This window comes from Bubalus bubalis, chromosome X (genome assembly GCF_019923935.1).
Source record: "Bubalus bubalis isolate 160015118507 breed Murrah chromosome X, NDDB_SH_1, whole genome shotgun sequence".
In the NCBI taxonomy this organism is placed as follows: domain Eukaryota; kingdom Metazoa; phylum Chordata; class Mammalia; order Artiodactyla; family Bovidae; genus Bubalus; species Bubalus bubalis.
Genome location: NC_059181.1, coordinates 140,859,314 through 140,880,434, shown reverse-complemented (window position 1 = coordinate 140,880,434; position 21,121 = coordinate 140,859,314). Strand labels below are relative to the sequence as shown.

The window sequence follows — 21,121 nt, the reverse complement described above, 5'->3', positions numbered from 1 at the left end:
AGAAGGAGTACAGGGCAAAGTCACTAAGTTGGTAGATGTCTTTACACTATTCCACTGAGGATAATAAACTTTAGAAGGTGACTTGTTTTATAGGCGTGGGCAGGCTTCAATAGGAATAAGTCCAGGGAGATGTCTCTAGGGACACGTTCCTAAAGTTCATTTTAGAACTGCTTACCTCTTTACCTGTGAATCAGGTCTCTGCTTCAGGCATCAGTAGATATAAAGAAAAAGAGGATGGAGTTGGTGGTCATCAAGAGGGAGATGATATTTAAACAGACAGCATTATATACAAGCACACAAAAGGAGGCTAGTGGGGAGCTGATTCTCACCAGATATATAAACAAAGAATTTCCCTTAAAGAAATGCATTACATTTCTTTAACACAGCCCCCAAAGGCAATTGGTATCTGGTGGGTGATCTGTATATTCACTGGAGAAGGACATGGCAACCCATTCCAGTATTCTTGCCAGGAGAATCCCTTGAACAGAGGAGCCTGGCGGGCTACAGTCTATGGAGTCGCAAAGAGTCAGGCACAACTGAAGTACTTCACATGCACACACATTGTATTCGCTAAGTTTTAACGTTAGGTAAGCTAAATAGTCAAGGCTGTATATTGTCACCCTGCTTATTTAACTTATATGCAGAGGACATCATGAGAAATGCTGGGCTGGAAGAAGCACAAGCTGGAATCAAGATTGTCGGGAGAAATATCAGTAACCTCAGATATGCAGATGACACCACCCTTATGGCAGAAAGTGAAGAGGAACTAAAGAGCCTCTTGATGAAAGTGAAAGAGGAGAGTGAAAAAGTTGGCTTAAAGCTCAACATTCAGAAAACTAAGATCATGGTATCTGGTCCCATCACTTCATGGGAAATAGATGGGGAAATAGTGGAAACAGTGTCAGACTTTATTTTTTGGGGCTCCAAAATCACGGCAGATGGTGATTGCAGCCATGAAATTAAAAGACGCTTACTCCTTGGAAGGAGGGTTATAACCAACCTAGATAGCATATTCAAAAGCAGAGACATTACTTTGCCAACAAAGGTCTGTCTAGTCAAGGCTATGATTTTTCCAGTGGTCATGTATGGATGTGAGAATTGGACTATAAAGAAAGCCGAGCACTGAAGAATTGATGCTTTTGAACTGTGGTGTTGGAGAAGACTCTTGAGAGTCCCTTGGACTGCAGGGAGATCCAACCAGTCCATTCTAAAGGAGACCAGTCCTGGGTGTTCTTTGGAAGGAAAGATGCTAAAGCTGAAACTCCAATACTTTGGCCACCTCATGCGAAGAGTTGACTCATTGGAAAAGACTCTGATGCTGGAAGGGATTGGGGGCAGGAGGAGAAGGGGATGACAGAAGATGAGATGGCTGGATGACATCATCGACTTGATGGACGTGAGTTTGAGTGAACTCCGGGAGTTGGTGATGGACAGGGAGGCCTGGCGTGCTGCAATTCATGGGGTCACAAAGAGTTGGACAGGACTGAGCGACTGAACTGAACTGAACTGAATATTGACAGAGTATTATACTATAAGGAAGCATCTATTAGATCACTGTCTTCTGAAGTTGTGAAATTTTCAATAATAAAGAGATAATGAGGTCTGCCCTATCTCCTCACAGTGTGGCTGAGAAGCTCAAGTGAGCTAAGTGATACAAAACCGCTTTGTAAAATGCTGTGCAAAAATACAGTGGTGTTAATTATTCTTGGCATGTCATAATTTGGGATTAGAAGTACAAATTGATTAAATTCTAGGAACTTATCCTTAATAGACATTCATGAAATGTACAAAGATCACCATACAAGGATGTTCTTTGTAGCATTGTTTATATTAGTAAAATATTAGAAATACCTCACTTGTTTATCAGTAAGAGATTAGATAAATAATTTATGATCTAGCCATACAGAGGAATAAAAACAAAGCAGTTATTTATGTTCTGACACAGAAATGTATCCAAGATACATATTAAGTGATAAGTTGCAAATCAGCATAAATAGTACAATTCCAATTTTGGTTAGACTTGCATGTTAGTATACGCCTGTGAAGGGCTTCCCACGTGGCTCAGTGGGTAAAGAATCTGCCTGCAATGCAGGAGATGAAGGCAGACGTGAGTTCAATCCCCATGTTGGGAAGATTCCCTGGAGGAGGGCATGGCAACTCACTCCAGTAGTCTCACCTGGAGAATACCATGGACAGAGGAGCCTGGCGGGCTACAGTTCATAGAGTCGCAAAGAGTCGGACACGACTGAGCGGCTGAGCATGCACATATGCACACATGTGCATGTGGAAACCTCTAGAAGAATATATATCAAACTTAAAGATGACTCTCTCTTGGAAGGATAAGATGATGCAAGAACTTGTGCTGTATGCTTTGATTATGTCTGTATATTTTAATTGTCTTCAATGAGCACTGTTATTTTTGTAATTAAAAATATGAGTAAAAAATATGAATTTGCCCTTAATTCAACTGCCCTATTGTAATTTTTTAAGTGTATAAGGTAGGGGCAAAAGTCCTGCTAATTTTTCCATTTCTTTAAGAAAATATTCCATTATCAGGATGAGGAAAAAGGAAAAAAAAAAAAAAGAGATCAAAGCCTTTTCCCCCTTTGGTAACAGTGTTCTGGTCTTTCTACATGAGAAAAGATAAAGGAGAAAATTAAATCTGTTTCTTGTTTTTGTTTTGTGTCTGTTTGCCTTGTTTTGAAAGATGAGTAAATGTACAAAGGTCTGGAACCATGAAGCCAGCAAAGAAACCACCTCAGTAGTGAATTACTGTTCCAGTTGAAGTTGACAAAGCCCCACACTGAAAGGCAGAATTGCCCAGGATTGTAAATATCCCCCATTCTCATGCTGGTGAGGATGTCCATAGATAGCTTGAAACTTCATTCTTGAAGCAGAAACCTATGTCTTATCCTGGGGGACCACGTTAAAACCTTCCCTTGAGCTGCTGGTTTGCCTCCCTGTGGAGAACAGAGACAGAAGCTGGCAGGTATAATTTATGCTGCAAATGGGTTGGGAAAGCCTTTTCAGGAGGAGCTGGGCTGCCCAGACCTGCAGGAAATGATGGGAGGAGGAAGTGGAGAAGGAGGAAGAAGTAAAGAACATGCAAGAGTCTTTATCCTTCAGATGAATAGAAAGCACACTCAGAATTAAGGACCCTCCTGTGTGCTTCCCTGGCCAAAACCCAGCACCTCCCTTAGTGCTCTTCTGGACTCTACACTAGATGGAGGGCAAAATAAGGGCAGAGACCTTGTCTCTGTCTTGTTCATTGCTATATCCCCAACACCGAGAAAAAAGGAATGGTGAATTAATACTTGTTAACTTTAAAAAAAAAAAAACACTTTGCAATATTGTATTGGTTTTACCATACATTGACATGAATCCACCATGGGTGTACACATGTTCCCCATCCTGAACCCCCCTCCCACCTCCCTCCCCATCCCATCCCTCTGGGCCATCCCAGTGCACCAGCCCCAAGCTTCCTGTATCATGCATCGAACCTGGACTGGCGATTTGTTTCATATATGATAATTTACATGTTTCAATGCCCTTCTCCCGTATCATCCCGCCCTCGCCCTCTCCCACAGAGTCCAAAAGACTGTTCTATACATCTGTGTCTCTTTTGCTGTCTCGCATACAGGGTTATCGTTACCATCTTTCTAAATTCCACATATATGCATTAGTATACTGTATTGGTGTTTTTCTTTCTGGCTTATTTCACTCTGTATAATAGGCTCCAGTTTAATATACACAATGGAATATTACTCAGCCGTTAAAAAGAATACGTTTGAATCAGTTCTAATGAGGTGGATGAAACTTGTTGACTTTTGAGTGAATGTTCTCCAGTACAAGTAGACTCTATCTGGAGTGGTCTACCTTTGTACCATGCAGTCATCCCACGGGCTGGAAGGCTAAAGGTGGCTTGTGGTCAGCTCGACCATGTGCCAAATACAGTCAACTTGCACTTTGCTTGGAACTCTCTTGTGACAAACCTTTTCTTTACCTTCATATTTCCAGATACAGCCAAAAGGCAGCAAGGAATGGAATGAAGAATCAGTTCAACCTCCATGAGCTGAAAATGAAGGGCCCTGAGCCAGTGGTCAGTCAAATTATTGACAAACTGAAGCACATTAACCAGGTATGTGTGTATCCAGCAAAAACAGATATGGCAAAAAATTGAGCAATGGACGATGTTGAGCGTTCAAACTGTATTCTTGGGCTTATTGGAAAGGCAGCCATGTTCATCGTCTTCAGAGTCTCTCTGCTAAACAGGACTTCTGACCTTTGTTTTCACCCCATTTTTAAATTATAAAGAAAATATCGCAACATAAGAGAAAGCTTGGAATACAGAAGGAAAAGTATTTGTCTCAACCCCACTAGTCCACCCTGTTTTCATTTTTATATTTTTTAATATTTGGTCAAAAAAATCACACATAGGCTTTTTACATAATGGGAAGTATATTAGTGATTTCTGCTGCTTAAAATTAACACTGTGTTGGAAACATTTTTTCATGTTGCCACAAATCTGCATACTAATCATCTTTTGTGGCCCCGAAAGATTCCTTTGAGTGTTAATTATAATTAATTTGCCTTTGCTATGCATTCAGATTGCTTGAAATTTTTACCATTAAATAAAGCGACCTCCTGCATAGTGCTGTCTCCTGATCTTAGCTCAATTTCTTAACATACTGGAGTTATGGGGTTAAAGGATATGAGCGTTTTACTGCATGTTTCCAAACTGCTGTCCAATGGGGATGTGACAGCTTTCACTGCCACCAGCAAGATACGAGAGGACCAGCTTCACTGCACCCATGCCAACTTCTGAGTCACTGCCATGCACAGAGCACCCACAGATTCCCTTGACTTGCACAGTTTTTCTTCTCAGGAGTTTAGTAACTGAGACACAAATAGAAGTCAGTTGTACCATCTGCTTGTGATTGCTTTGTGGCCACAGTTTAAAAAATGCCATCAAAAATGCCACCAGATACCAGAGTGGCAGTGTTCCTACCCTATGGTCCATGGGTGGGAGGACCCTGGCACTGCTGACTTCTATTCATAGCTGAGGAAGGACTTAATGAAATTAAACTCCTGCTGCAAGGACAGAGGTTTCTGTAGGATGACATTGGCATGATTTTGTCTTTTCCTGTGAAGTTTAGCAGTGAAATCTTTATAGCTTTTAGGAAAAATGTTTGGAAGGGCCTTCCTAATAGTGACATATTTCATGGCGAATGGCATTGTGAAAGTATTTACTACACTTTTGAGTGAGATTCCTCCAGAGCCTAATGAAGTGCTCTGCTCTCCGTGAGCACTTAATAATTAGTTGTTACTGCTTCTGAGCACAGAATCGTGGCAGCATTTGCATAACAGATCCTTCTTTTTGGTGAACTCACAACCTCGCTAAGTTCTATAAAGCCTGGTTACATACAAGATGTTTCAAAACACATCTCTGAAGAATTCAGAGCACAGCGTAAACCTCCCATTGCTGATGGTGTGCTTTACCTGGGGACAAAGGCAGTGTTTCTTTGAATTATTTCTAAATTATCTCAAACCAAATGTGTCTGGGTGACTCCACTCAACTGGTTAGATCCAAGCACTGGTAAGGCCAGAACCTCAGGGTCCATCTCTGTGCCCCTCATTTTAAATGAATAGTGTCAACAGATGTCTTTGGTCACCAGACATGAAGGAATACCTACTATGTGCTCAGCCAGGTTCCAGGGAGTTTGAGGATTCAAAAGGAGTCTGGCCTGTTTTCATACCTTCCTTGGAGGAGAAACACATGTTTAAATACAAAGACAAGGCAGCCAATAATGAAGAAGAGCTAGACAGTGATGTTGCTCATCAGTTTTGGGGTGACTTGCTTAGGCCTGAGGTGGGCTGGGTACTGTGAGAAGGATTTCGTAAGAAATATCAGAGAAAGACCTGTGGATGGAGCCCCACCCTGTAAAAAGGGAAAGCTGCATCAGAGCATATGATCTGGCAGTCACTAAAAGTGACAATTTATAGCAAGCCCCTCAGTCAAGACTTTGGGTGTTTGATATTAATGCTCTGGGAGACCATGTCATATAATGAATAGAACATGGGCTTTGAATCCATGTGGATCCCAATTCAACTGTGGGTCTTACTAGATATATAACTTTGAGCAAATCATTCAACTTCTCTGAGCTTTAGTTTTCATCTGTAGTATTTAGAGTTAGCAAAATAGTTCCTTACAAGGTTATTGTGAGTATAAGAAATCATATCTATGTATCTATGTCTATTCATATCCCATTATATAAAATTTATGTATAATTATACATTTTACACATATGCATATATATGTAAAATGTATATATATATATATATATATATGTATACACACACACACACATAATTGCATGTGCATGACACAATTAAGGTGATTATTGTAGTCAGGATGTCCTCTGTAGTCAGGACTTGGAGTGAGTCTGAAAGAGAATAGTATTCCAATACTTTTTCCCAGTCTAACTCTGCCACCCAAATTTTGGGTGGATCAAAGAGATCCCTTTGATACATCTTTCTCTCCCATGTTTCCTTCTTTCTCTTCCTGCTAACTTTCAGCCGCAAAAGGTGAAGCCTCTTCATAGGGAGGTGCATATTGTCAGTGTCGGAGAGGTCACCATTATAATTACTTTCTCCTACCTTTGCCAATGGACATATGTGTGGACGTTTTTGGTTCCTTTATAAATACCATTGAGCAACCAATTAATTCTCATTGATAGACCAGTTTTACCTGTTTAAGTTGAGCTGTTAAAATTGGCTGGGCTCCAAACACCCACGCTGGTTTTTTCTTGTCTCATCTGTATTGCTTTACATGGCCAAAATATATCATCTTTCAGACCTTCAGTAAAATTCATATTTTGGCCATGGTTCAATCTGAAAGTGAGACACTTTAGGGAAGTCACAATGAAGAATGGGATGATGATGATAATGTGTTGTATTTGTGTAGCATTGAACCATATTTCAAAGTGCTTTTATGTCCTAAAAGTCCTAACTGCTCATATTGGAAAAAAAAAATCCAGCCTGGAATTGTATAAGATACAGTGCTGTCAAAGAATCATTCTTTTCAGGAACTCATTGTTACCCTTGGGTATTATTTCATCCTCACTGCCTCCTGGGAGGTAAGTGATAATGTTTGAACCTTTTTTTATAGCTAGGGAAACTGAGGCAGAAAGCCATTAAGGGCTGTGTGGGCATGCTGCCAAAACATCCAGTAAGTTCAGTTGAAAATTCAACCAATCATCCAGATGTTGTTTCCTAGTCACTGCCAAACATCTGGATTCACTGAAGGCCTGGCTACATTGACCTAAAGTTAGAGTGATGAGGAGGTAGAATCAAGTTAACTTGCCTCAGTTCACATGTAAGTGAGTGGAGAATCCAAGAGTATACTGTTATTTTCCTAAGCTCCTCGCTTGGTGCTGCCACTATTAAAGTACGGTAGGCCGCTCCAACATATGCAACTGTCAGTGCAGAGCTACTTTGGTCTATGCACACATGCCCGTGTGTGTCCATCCAGATGGACTGTGGCTAGGCCGTTTATGAGCACATCCCCCAAGACCTCTTCACTTTCTTCCATGGAAATTCTCAGCTGCCTCCTTTCAAGTTATGGTTGCTGTTGATAGGAGGTGAAATAATATATTCACTGAGGGAGTAATGTAACATTATTTCCGTATTGACAGTCCCACGATGTAACCTGGAGGGGACGTGTTCAGGGTCAGGCCCAGGGCCCCTTTCCTGCGAAGACCTGCAGGTGTGGAATGTCCTCCCCTCCTCCTTCCAAACCAGAGTTCTTGTGTAACATTCCCACGATTGGAAATGAGGACCCTTTTATTTCCTTTGCAGTTTCTAATTTGTGTGTGAGGATTTATTGTCTTGTGTTAGGAGAGGAATTGAACTCTTAAGTCCTCAATATCAGTCCTGGAATTTGCTGGGCCATATTGCTTTAAAAGAAAAATTGTGTTTTTCTTACTATCCTGCTTCAAGGCTCCTACATGGAGAGAAGACCCTACAAATACCAAGAATGATCATGATCCACTCTTACCCACAGGCCACTGTGGCCTGTGCGTCCTCTAACTCAGTTTGTTGGTAACAGTTTCTCTCTAAGACTTGCTGTGTCGTTAGTGTTAATGTCGCAGACCTTAAACTACTACAGAAGCTATTGTTTCCATGAAAAACCTAGCTGTTTATTATTTTCCCTCGGTTTCAGTTCGGGTTCAAATGAAATTCCAGAAATTGTTTTCCTGCCTGTTGGAAACAGCTGAAGCCAGAGCAGTCAATACCTGCTCATTTGGTGTCAGAGCTTTTCATTCAAAGTTGGATAGTCTCATCTGTTTGGGATGGTTGAAATGTCCTGCTGAATGGTGGGGGTGTGGACGAGGTGGCCTCTTAAGATTCCTTCCAGCCGTGTGATTCAGTGATTTGTGGCTCAAGGTCAGGCTTTAACCCAGCACCCTCTTGTGAACAAGTCTGGTGACTTTATTCTCTGCCCTGCCACTCTTTTTTAAACACCCTGTTCCCAGGTCACCCCTTTCTACTTTGTAACCTCGCATCTTTTCAGAGATTCTTCCCTTCCCACCAGTCTTCCAGCCTGGGCAGATGGAACTTAAACTTGCCCTTCCCCCTACCCAATTCTTCTGTTCTCCTGCCTTGTTCTCATTAGGCCATGAAAACATTAAACTACAAAAACACTTTTGCATTTATCACCCTCCTCCAGAACCAGATAGGTGATCTGTCTTCAGATCGTGTTAGCCATGTGACTCCATATGAATGATAATAATTCTGCCATCAATTTGCACAGCACAATTCAGTTTGTAAAGCTCTTTCATGAACATTACATAAATGGATCTTCACAGTGACTCAGAGAAGCAGACATTATTACCTAGATTTACCAGATGAAGAACCTATGGGCACTGGATGTCTAAGTGACCTTCATATAGTAAGTGGTCAAACTAGACCTAGAATCCACGGGGACTGATCTCAGTCTCTGTGCTATTTCCTTGTATGTCTTTGAATACACAGCATGCCTTGCTATGGTTAGCATGATCCATATATAAAAGATGTGCAGAAAGAAGTACAAATAGCAGAAACTCCTTAATTTGTTTTCCAAGTCCCTAATGTAGTAATGTCTGTGGTCTGAAGCTCTAAAATCGGCAGCAGAGAAAGAGTAAGCATGTTGTTTACCAAGCATCCACTGGGAAGAGTCCTAGAAAACTGACCCCAATTGTGTATGGTGTGGCAACCGAGGCGCTTTGTGACATAGACAGCAGACAAACTTTCTATTAGCTATCTCTAACTCATAAAATGATTTTAAATGGCCAAAGAAAATTTTAAATGTCGAGCAGACAGTGGAATGTCTCCACTTCCATCCCCCTTCATAAATACCTGAAAAGTATTTTTAAGATGCCTGACAGATTATTTTGGTATCGTGAAAAGGCACTGACTTTGAAATAGAAAGTTGCAACTTTAATAAATCAATTAATAAAGTTGTTACATGTCAGATAAGTACCCAGGGCATACCTTAGCATGTAAGTTTTTAAAATCTTTAAATGAATCTCAAGCATGATCAAAAATTCTTTGAGTAACTTTTTTCTCACAATAAAACCAGTGAGAGTCATAAAATGCTGGCCTACTCCAGTGGTTGCTAGAAAAGCTAACACTGATCTAAAATTTCTAAACCAAAGGAGAAACGTTTTGAGAGTCAAATTTAAATAAAAGGCCTTTCCAAATGAAATTATGTTCCAGTGTCTCTCACACTTCTTCACATACAAATAGTGTAGCCGAACTGTAATAATTGCCATTTCCATATGGAGTCAGAATGTGTGTGTGTGTGAAAGACTGAGTATCTACAATGGCATGTTAACAACAGCCAATGAATGACTTCTGAGTTATAAAAGAACAATGCGAGTTGGTCTTCAAATCCCAGACCTAGACTCTGTGGAGCTAAACATGATCTCATGAAGTAAAAGGGAATTAGCTGATGCATTCCAAAACACATTTATCATTAAAAAATCTTCTGTCATTTTGCTTAATAGCTTGAAAAATAATTACAATGTCTGGTGGCTTTGGGGAGCATGTGTTTTTAATATCTTAATTACTGTGTACAGTTTAATAACACTGCACCAAGATGAATTCCCAAGTATTTCATATTAAATTTCTTGAAAATGAACTATTTGCTTTTTTTAGAGGATACAGGATTAAAGGTACTTAAATTGGGTCATGTATTTTAATCTTTGCACATTAAGTTAAGTTATTCAAAAGCAGAAGATAAGTCAAGAGTGGTAAGCCAAAATGTTGTTGATAGCAACAACATTTGCTGGTGATTGTGGCTTATCAGTGAAAGGAAATACATGATCTTTTTTCATTGCAGTATTATACTCTTTCATAAGGTTTTTTTTAGTAAGAAGTATTGGAAGTGTTCGGAGAAGGCAATGGCACCCCGCTCCAGTACTCTTGCCTGGAAAATCCCATGGACGGAGGAGCCTGGTGGGCTGCTGTCTATGGGGTCGCACAGAGTCAGACAACGACTGAAGCGACTTAGCAGCAGTAGCAGCAGCATTGGAAGTGTTAGCTATGGAAAGACAAGTTCTACATATGAAAAGGAAATTCTATCAAACTATAAAGGCTATTGGGTTTACAAAGTTAGAAATATATTTCCAAAATATCTATGAAATCCGTAGTCTCTTATTTACATCTACCTGCTGGCCAAATATAACACAGCAAAAATAAATGCTTACAAATGATTGCTCTCTGCCCCCCGTAAACCTGTATTATAAGCAGTATATTGGTGTATGTATGTTCAAATACTATTCGGAAATTCAGAGACAACTTTTATCCTGATATATTTATGAACATATATGTATCCTGCCTCTGGATTGTCAGCTCCTTAAGTCTGAAATCATGCATACAAGTCTGTTTTCTACAGCACCTAACATAGTGGCATTTACAGAATAGACCCTTATATACAGTATTTTATAGATCAGTTCATTCAAAGAAGTTAATCTTTGTTGCCCTAAATTTATTTCTGAACTTTGATTTAATTTAAGGTACTTTTCACATTGAATATTAACCAGCTTTTGTACTAAAGAAGAGGGTTATGTAAGTGCACTGTTCTAGTGTGCAGGGATGTTTCGGTTTTAGGGTCCAGCCCTTGGATTTTATAGATGAGGAAATGAAAACCTAGAGAGAGAAATGACTTGTCCAAAGTCACACTGCTAGTAAGTGACAAAGCTGGGCCTGGGAAACAAACAGATTGATAGTTTGTGGTGCCTTTGCTCTGCTTCCAAAGGCTCTTGTGTAATCCAAAACATGCTTCTAAACACGCAAGCACATTTTCTTATACAGAACTCCCAACCACAGCAGAAGCCCCTACTGAAGCAGTTCATCTTTGGAACGAAAATGGGCATAGCAAGAGACAGGAACTTGCTAATTATTATCTCTTGTCATATCTATTAACTAGTGTTTGGTCATAATAAGCACGCCTCAGTGCCTCCTGCCTCATTAAACCCAGTGAGCAGTGGTTGCACGTGGGCTAGGAGCCGGGGCAGGGGACTCTCTGCTGGGATCACTGGACCCAAACCGGGCAGAGTCAGCAGGACCTATTGCTCGTGGTTTTATGCCCACTCACACAGTCTGACTTGGGCTCCTGTCCACACTCAGGATTAGTCATTAGTCATCCGTTCACTCTCATGCTCGTATCTCAACTCCTCCACCTTCCTGGGTACCCTATAATGATTTATCCAGTGCTTCTCCCTCCTTCCAGAATGGCAAAATTAGCATCATATTAGTCAGTGGGCTTATGTGCCAGTTAGCTCAGTTGTCAAGGCAGTGTGTTCAGATTGTGTTCCACGGAGAGTAGAGATGTGGGAGACGTGCTGTGTGGGTTATTCTGCGTCCCCCATTCCTATTTTAACCAGAGTGTCTAAAATCTGCTTTACATATGGGTCTTCTAAATAAGATTTCACTTAAACAAAGGGCTTCAACTGCTAAAACAATAAAAAGTCTCAGAGTGCCCTTGAAGCTAATATTAAAGGTTTAATCCCATATGGAGCCATTTCTTCATGTGAGCATTCACTCAATGAATGTACTAAGTATCTACAATACACAACGCAGTCACAGAATGCCTTCCAATCTCCATCTGCCACTCCTAAAATGAACTGTTAGTTAAAATGGAGACAATATGGAAAGTATGAATGGGTTGGTGGAGACATTATTCCTATTGGAAATGATGTTCCCATTGGAAGGCCCATTATTCTCATGTTGGTGAGCCAAAAGTATCTTCTTTGAAGCTGAAGACCAAAACAAAGTTTTCCTTGGCCATGTCATTAGGATTTTGACAAAATTCAATGGTAATAAAACTAACTTCTGAATAGAGAGCAGATACGTTTGCCCCAGGATGGCAGCCATATGTTAATTGGCTCAACCAAAAGTTTGGCCTTACTCCTTTATACCCATGGTTATTGAGACCTAGGGCTTCCCAGGTGGCATTAGTGGTTAAGAACCAGCCTGCCAATGCAGGAGACTTAAGAGACATGGGTTCAATCCCTGGGTCGGGAAGATCCCGTGGAGGAGGGCATGGCAACCCACTCTAGTATCCTTGCCTGGAGAATCCCATGGACAGAGGAGCCTGGTGGGCTGCAGTCCATAGGTTGCAGAGTCAGACACGATTGAAGTGACTTAGCGCACACACACACTGAGACCTAACCTTCAACTGTAAGCTTATTTGACATATGGCCAGGGATGTTTCCATATTCTGTGTAGGCTCAGTGTTAGTATTTAGTGAATGTAAAGTAACAATAATGGGGTCAGTTCTGTGTGCCTAACTATATGCTTTCCTTAGATAGCAACCATGGTAATTTTGCATAGCAAATTTTGAGTGGAATATTTCCAGCAGAGTTATAATTAATGTTCAAAGTAAAAATTGTGATATTATTCATATGTACTTCATTGTCTTGGATAATTTCCTAATATAGTTAAAGTGAAAGTGAAGTCGCTCAGTCGTGTCCGACTCTTTGCGACCCCGTGGACTGTAGCCCACCAGGCTGCTCCGTCCATGGGATTCTCCAGGCAAGAATACTGGAGTGGGTTGCCATTTCCTTCTCCAGGGAAATCTTCCTGACCCAGGGATCAAACCCAGGTCTCCCACATTGCAGGCAGACGCTTTAACCTCTAAAGATGGTCTTACTTGTTTAGTGGATCTGTGTTATTTACTTCACAGTCCATATCTTGCTAGTTCATCACTGCGCTATGGGTAAGCAGTTGACAAGACCAAATCAGCTAAGAGAATTCCCATTGTGATAAGTCCTAGATAATGATGCCCAAGTTCAGATCAGTTTATATCCCATAGCACTGAAGAGTCTTCTGGTTATTCACATGGTATCACTATTAGCAAATTTTGAGTCATCACAACAAGCAGAAGAAGAGCCAAAAGACTGGAGAAAGGCACAAAGTTTTACCCTCACCTTGAATAAGGAGGGGCAATTGGATTATGGAAACCACACATCAGGGAACCTGGTATCACATCTTCCCCGAATTCTAGACCAGAATCTTGGAGACTGTGAGCTTCCAGACACCATGGTGATGGTTACTAGGAGCCACTTTGGGCTCACTCAGAACAAATCAGACCACTTCCCCTTACTTATATGTACATGTGATATAGATATGGTATACCTAGATTTCAGCAAAGTGTTTGCCAGAAACTCCTATGATCATTTTTAAACAAGTGACACAAAATGTTGGCTTAAGTAATCGTATGGTTTGGGGAGTGTGTAGCTAATTCAGCATCATTCCTAAAGAGTATTTTCTTAATGTGTCAGTGTTAGCCTGGAGAGAGGCTTTTAGCTATTTGCTTTGACCTTTACTGCCTAAAGTTGTTACCAATGCCTTACTACAGACAGAGAAGACATATTCTGATATTTAGTGATGGCATGAAGCTAGATGGGGTTAGCCGATGCATAGATAACACAATCAGGATCTCAAAATATCTCAGTAGGATAGAATGGCAGAGAAAACTAGCAAGGTGAAATGTTTCAGGGAAAAATGGGAAGTATTACATGAAGATTCACAAACATGATTTAGCCACTCTTTTGATGTTGTGGCCATTACTGGGGGGGTGGGAGGAACAGAGGCAGGTAAATATATACATATGTGTTGGAGTAGAGGAGGGAGAGCATGCAAGTAAGTAGCTAGAGAAATAGTATCTATCCTATTTAAAGGTTCAGAAGAACTCTTTGAGGATTGTAAGGTTCACTATTCCACATGAGTTTTTAATAAACCAATACTACCTGTTTCCGTTGTAAAGTCTTACTGGTAGGTGACTTACAGTCATAATGAGAAATTGGAGAGCCACAACACTATATAATCTAGTTTGGGGGAAGTACAAAGGCTTTAGAACCAAACGTAGATCTAATGTTTAAGTCCCAGATGTGTCACTTTGTGATTGCCTAGCTTATGGCCGAATTAGTTAACCTCATTGTACCTCAAGTCCCCTAATCTGTGAAATAGCTATACTGCAATCTATCTTGAAGATTTAATAGAAGTGTTAGAGATAATACATGTAGTAGCACAGTAAATCATTGGTCTCCAACCTCTTTGCCACCAGGGACCGGTTTCATGGAAGACAATTTTCCATAGAGCAGGGTTGTGGGGGAATGGTTTTGAGATGATTCAAGTGCATTACATTTACTGAGCACTTTGTTTCTTTATTTTAAATCAATCAATTTATTTTAATTGGAGGCTAATTTCCAATGTTGTAGTGGTTTTTGCCATACATCGACATGAATCAGCCACGGGTGCAAATGTGTTCCCCATCCAGAACCCCCTCCCACCTCCCTCCCCATCCCATCCCCCAGGGTCATCTCCGTGAGCACTTTATTTCTAATCTAATGCTGCCACTGATATGATGGGAGGTACGAGTCCATGGCCTGGAGGATGGGGACCCTTGCAATAAATTATAGCTACTCTTTTTCTTCATGTTATGATAGTCTGAAGAGTTAACATAAAGGAAAGTCACAGGTAACCTTTTAAGTAACTTGATTCACTGTGCCTCAGTTTATCAGTTTTTGGAATGTAGAAACTCTAACTTTTCTAGGTCGAATTATTGTTTAAATGATTTTAAATATAATTATCTCAATCATAAAGAGTCTTGGAAAAGTATGTCTAGCGAATCCTTGACAGATTTTTTAACTATTTAATGTTCAGTTTGGCTCAAGGTAACTGAATGGAAAATGAAGCTGATAAATTTAAAAATTATATATGCATATATATGTATTAATATGTTCATATGTGTATGTACACACACACATATATGAAGGAGCGTGCGTTTAAATTAAGTTCCTCAGATTTTTCCAAGTTTGAACTCTGCCCTAAAGTGGAAGATCTATTAATAGGCAGGCTATCCTTAGAGTATAACTTAGAGACCATGATCCAGAAGTCCGATTTTAATCTTGAGCCCCACCAGGACCTTTCATGGAAGGATGGTATCAAGTGAAAAGACTTCAGAGCTATAAAGTTCAGGGCAAATTAATCTGCATTCCTTTTGAACATCTTGCTCTCTGGTTGAAGATGGTGAGCAGTTCCTATATTTAAAACCCGGCTGACATGTTATCCTTATTGGCATATGTCTCACAGGAGGTATTTAGAATGATTTTGAGTGGCATATAATATGTTCATGAGTGTGTGTGTGTGTGTGTGTGTGTATTTCGCATGCCGACAGAGCAGAAAGAATTCACAGGGCTTGGGGTTACTGAGCTTTCTTGAGACACCATCACTTTCAGCTGTCGGGGTGATGTCACAAATGCCAGGAACACTGCCTAGGCCCAAATTCCCAAAGCTCAATTTTGCATTGCAGAGTCTAAGGCAGACAAGACCCCTTCCATGGGCTCTGCCATCTAAGAACCATGGAATTTGTTAGCTACACGCTGGGACCAGCCGCCACTTGTTGTCAGGCAAAAAGAGAGCTGCCCCCTGCTGCCTGAGCCTTTATCCCTGCCTGGGATACCATGGAAAATGGGGAAGGAATCCAGACTCATTAATGGGCTGGTACAAAAGATTAAGCCAAGCTAGAGGCAGTTAGTTATAGCTGCATATGGATTCTTGAAGGCAGTTGAAGGATCTCCAGACCAGAATCCAGTGGCGCTGTTGCCTTTGTTTGCCAGACCCAAGTGTATGATAAGGGTGTCCCTGTAGGGAACAGTTTTCTTACTGCTAGTTTCTATTTTACAGAATGTCATTCCCCCGGCTAGTGTAGCAAATTGGTTGATCAATAATTGCAATCTGATAACCCACAGTACCAATTATTGTTAAAGCTACAGGTTTTATTGTAAGAGGCTGAGAGGGAGCTCAGGTCTAAGCTTCTGCTTGGATGAACAGTCTTTGTTCTTATCTGTTGTTCTTGGAAATCAGTTAAACCATGATTCCTTCTATGACTTCTTTTCAAAATGAAACTCAATCAGGAAAAAAAGTAAAACATATATAAATTTATAATATATATATATATCTCCTCACTGTTCATTTAGCACTGATTTATTGAATGCACACCTTATGTGCAATGCTGAGTCTGGTGGGCTCTATTGTTAAGATATAAAGAATCCCTCCTCCTTGTATAGACTTCTTACATATACGTGTATCATTATCATTGAATTCATTTGTTCACTATTGAGCAGCTCTATGTACTGGAGGTAGGGGCTGTGGACAAGGATATAGGAATAAGTTTAAGCACAATTCTTGCTTTCAAGGAGGGTAATGAAAACATACCTACATAACTATAATCCCATGCATAGTGTAAGTGTCACTAGACAAATATAAACCAAGTACTCTGCTCACCCAGAGAAGGGAAGGGTTAATTTCAAGACTTCAAAAATAGGTAGCCTTTAAGCCTTTATGGCTTTGAAAGATGAGGAGAATTTTGACAGATAGAGGTTGGTGGGAAGGATCTTCCTGGCAGAGAAACGTGGTATGTACAGTGGCACAAAGACATGAAAGTGCATCGATAACCAGAGTGGAAGAGGATGTAAGTAGTGAGAGATGAGACTGAAAAGATGGTATACTGCAAAATTTGGGAGGGTCATGAATAGTATAGAGCATCTGACTTTCCCTCTGTTAGCAGTGGAAGTTGGGCTAGAGAGAGAGGGGGGCGTGCAAGTAAGTAGCTAGAGAAATACTATCTATTCTTTTTAAAGGTTCAGAAGAACTCTTTGGGGATTGTAAATTTCACGACTCCACGTGAGTTTTTAATAAACTGATACTACCTGTTTAATAAACCAATATTTCCTGAGCTAGTGCAGGCGCTGGAGCCAGAGTGACGAGGTCAGATCAGTGTTTTATGATGTTAACTCCACGAGGAGCATGAAGGGTGGCTTGGACATCAGAAATTGGAAGCAAAAAGTTCAGTTAAGCTTGCTCAGGTTCACAAGGCAAAGATGTGATGCTTGCTACTAAAAATCATTCACCTTCCTTTCCACCTCCTGACGGAACAGTTCGGGGGATGAAAACTGCTCTGTACCTGTTCAAGCCAGTCATCTTCTGGTTGTTAGCCAGGACATAGGGAGGCTGGAGCGTGCATTGGTTCGGGCTTCAAGAGTGAAGGTAGCGTGGTGTGACCTCACAGCAGACCAGTACCTAACTCAGGTCTCACAGAAAAAAAAATTATTTTTAATTCTGGTATTTCATTGAACCTGAAGTAGAAGTTCTCACAATAGAGTATTTAGAGTCCCTGGTGAATGTGTTAACTATTACTTTTTAATCAATTTGTTACACACTTTTTTATTCAGGATTCCAATTAAAAGTGGCTCCTTGGCTGTTGAATGTTGAGCGTCATCCATTCACCGAAGCCTCAAAAATTACCAAAACTGTGAGAAAGAGTGAGAGAGATTATAGTGGTTTTTCTTCAGCTGCCACCGTGGGTGCTTAGATGTGTTGGAGAGACGACTGTGTTTCGTGACAGCCTCACAAAGAGGAAGGGGGGGGACCCAAGGGAAGCGGTGACTGTTCGCCTTCTCCAACCTCCTTAAAACACATTTTCCCATTTGTTACCAACTCCTGTGTCTTTCTAATTATGGCAGCTACTTATAGTTTGTGCTGTTTCCCTAGAATGGTCTTCAAGAACTTTATACACTTTATAAAGTATAGGGCCCTGTTTGTTCATTTTACTCAAACGTCTGCTGACAATGAGCTGAGCTGAGCTGACCTTTCGCCGAGGCTGGCTGGCTGGCAGGCACTCGATACCACTTTTTCTCTCCACCTTAGCACTCTTGTGCCCTTGCTGGTCAGAGAAGATACAGAGAAGGCAGGCAGTGTAAAAGCCTGTTTACAGCACTTCCACAAGGGTAGGGTCTTATCTGCCCCACTCACCACTGTATCTTCTGCTTCTAGAACAGTGCCTGGCACATCTTAGGCAATGACTTTTTATTGTGTGAATAAGTGAAGTATTCTGTTCCAGCTTTTGAACCAGCTGTTTAACTCCAGTGTAGGGAGTCTGTAAGTTTTATCCTACGCCTGTTTTACCATGGAATTTGGGCAGCAGAAAACTTGTTTTCTAGTTTCACAGGCATACAGACAGAGGGGAAATTCTGACCTAGAATGGATTATGTGCAATGTCTCACTAGTACTTGATTGAGATGATGAGATTTGGGACTTTTCAGCTAAGATGATTAATGAGATTTTTGGACTTAGAGTTGAGTCTGTATTGGGTTGAGACTTTAAGGAATATTGGGATAGGGCAAATGTATTTTGTTTATAGGGAGATAGTGTGCATGCATGAAAGAGAGAAAGCAGGGGCATTCTTTCCAGCATTAAAAAAATTAAATATTACGTTACAGTTTAACCTTTAAAAGTATGTACAGAATACGCTAAATCTGCCAAAACCATCTAGAATAGTGCTTCCTTTGATTTAAAATTTTATTTTACTTTTTCCAGTTTTATTGAGTATAATTGACATATAACATCATGAAAGTTTAAGATGTACAATGTGTTGATTTGATACACTTCTATATCATAAAATGATGACCACCATAGCATTAGCTAACATCTCCATTCAATCACATCATTATATTTCTTTTTTATGATGAGGACATTTAAGATCTCTCTTTCTTCACTTTCTTGAGAAACATGGTGGAATTGTACCATGTCCACCCCATGAGTCCACTATTCCATTCGTTCAGAACTTGGCAAATTCGTGATCTCACTGTTCTGTCTTCCTTTGTTGACCTTCATTTGGCGGCTATGCCATGGTTCCCATCCAGTGCAGTGATTTTTGACAGAGACCCGAGGCTGTGACCTGCTCCCTCCTACTATGCTAACTCTGTCTCTCTAAAATATGGTATTGAGAGGAGATGGGAAACCTACTTTATCTGCCAGAGCCTGAGTAACAGGAATTTTCATTTTCTGGCTGTCTCCTTTCTACTTCAAGCTCAGCTTGTTGAGGCTTGAAGAGCTAAGATGGAATTATAATTCATGTCCCTGTTTTATTTCTCAACTCATCTTCCTGGATTCTGAAGACTGTGGTGGTTCCTGCCTCAGTTATATGTAGGAAACTTTCTTATTTGCAGGCGAGAATCAGGTGATCAAAATCTTTATCATCATCTATCCTGTTTAAACATATTTCTTGTGCTTTTCTATAGGAAGTAGTTTCTGTAAGGGAAGACAAATGGGTCTGTGATCTTATCTACTCTCAGCATCATCTAGCCCTGGTCTCTCTTCCCTGGAGCCCGTCAATCACTAAGTGCTTTCATGTCATTCTTTGTAACCTTCTTTGTCTGAGATCCTTTTCTATCTGTATACCATCACCCTTACTCCAGGCCTGCCTTACTTCACCTCCAATCCCCTGATGGGCACAGTGACTAGAAAAATCGATAAGACACTCACTGCCCTTGGCTTCTAGGGATGGGCAATCTTTTTTTTTTTTTTTTTTTATAACATCTTTGTTTTCTTATAGCACTGAAGTCTCCAATATGACTTTACATTTCACTTTATATTTTTCTTTTGTTGATTCATTTGTATAACTTCTGTCTCTACCACAAAAATACTTGTTGCTTTCCTTTTATAAGTCCCCCAAATATGGGACTTGACTCCCACTTATGCCATGCTACCTTCTCTGAGATGGGGAACCTCTTTGCCCACAACTGCTCGCTTCTCATCTTCCTATCCACCCACTCTCATATTCCATATAAGTTAAAATTTTTCTTATAGGTTGATTTTTTTTCTCTATGCCCTTAGTGATGATTCTGTCTTTAATAGAAAGTTAAAAAATGACTCCTGGAGAAAGACAGTGATCAAGACTACATAGCATTTATCGAGTACTTGCTGAGTGCTGGTATTACTGGGTGTTTCAAAACATCTAATTAAGAAGCCCCATGCTTTCTATATGCTCCTTCTAGATTTAAAATAATCTATATAAATGCTTTTGGCTTGAGAACCATACTTGCTATGTGCTCCTTTCTAGATTAAAAAAAAAATCCATAATCTATAAATGGTTTTGGCTAGTGATAATGAACAGCAGCACTTTTTTTTCCAAAGCAAAAACACCAGAAGTTTGGAAAGGAATTTGCAAGTTGTGTTGTAATGCAACTGATCTCTTTCTTCCTGAGAAAGTTGGTTTCTTGCCAGAGCGTTCAATTCAGGCCCACGCAAACTGGGTGTATTTATAGAGGGCTGAATGAGGAAGAAAACATGATAAACTTTTCTCCCCAGTACAGCAGACAATGGTAAACAATCACCAGGTGAATACCATGTAGCACACAACTTGGGGAATCAAATGCCACCTTGGTATATGGCAGCCAGACATCTACTAGGTTGAACGGTTCCCCCTTGCCCCCTGTAGGCAGACAGTTGAGGTCTGGAGACTCAGGAATGCTATTTTGGGTGATGGCAAGCCCTCAGAGGTTTCTTTGAGCACTCTTAGTGTGGGGGACATCTAGGAGAATATACTCCCTAAAAGTGCCTCCAAATTCTTAGTATAAAATGTTAAGAAAATCAGAATTTCTGCATTTAAAGTGCTTTAAGGGCCTTCCTTGTTGGCTCAGATAGTAAAGAATCTGCCTTCAATGCAGGAGACCTGGGTCAGGAAGATCCCCTGAAGAAGTGAATGGCAACCCACTCCAGTATTCTTGCCTGG

The 21,121-nt window shown here is 40.5% G+C and overlaps 1 protein-coding gene across 2 annotated transcripts in view; it reads left to right on the top strand.

The window, feature by feature from the left end:
* The window catches only part of GPC3 (glypican 3), a 459,758-nt gene that overhangs the window by 337,937 nt on the left and 100,700 nt on the right, over positions 1–21,121 (top strand). For both annotated transcript variants that reach the window (XM_025277126.3, XM_044937481.2), the window contains exon 6: positions 4,018–4,138. In XM_025277126.3, coding sequence (XP_025132911.1) covers positions 4,018–4,138 — 121 coding nt within the window. The remainder of the gene's footprint in view (positions 1–4,017; positions 4,139–21,121) is intronic.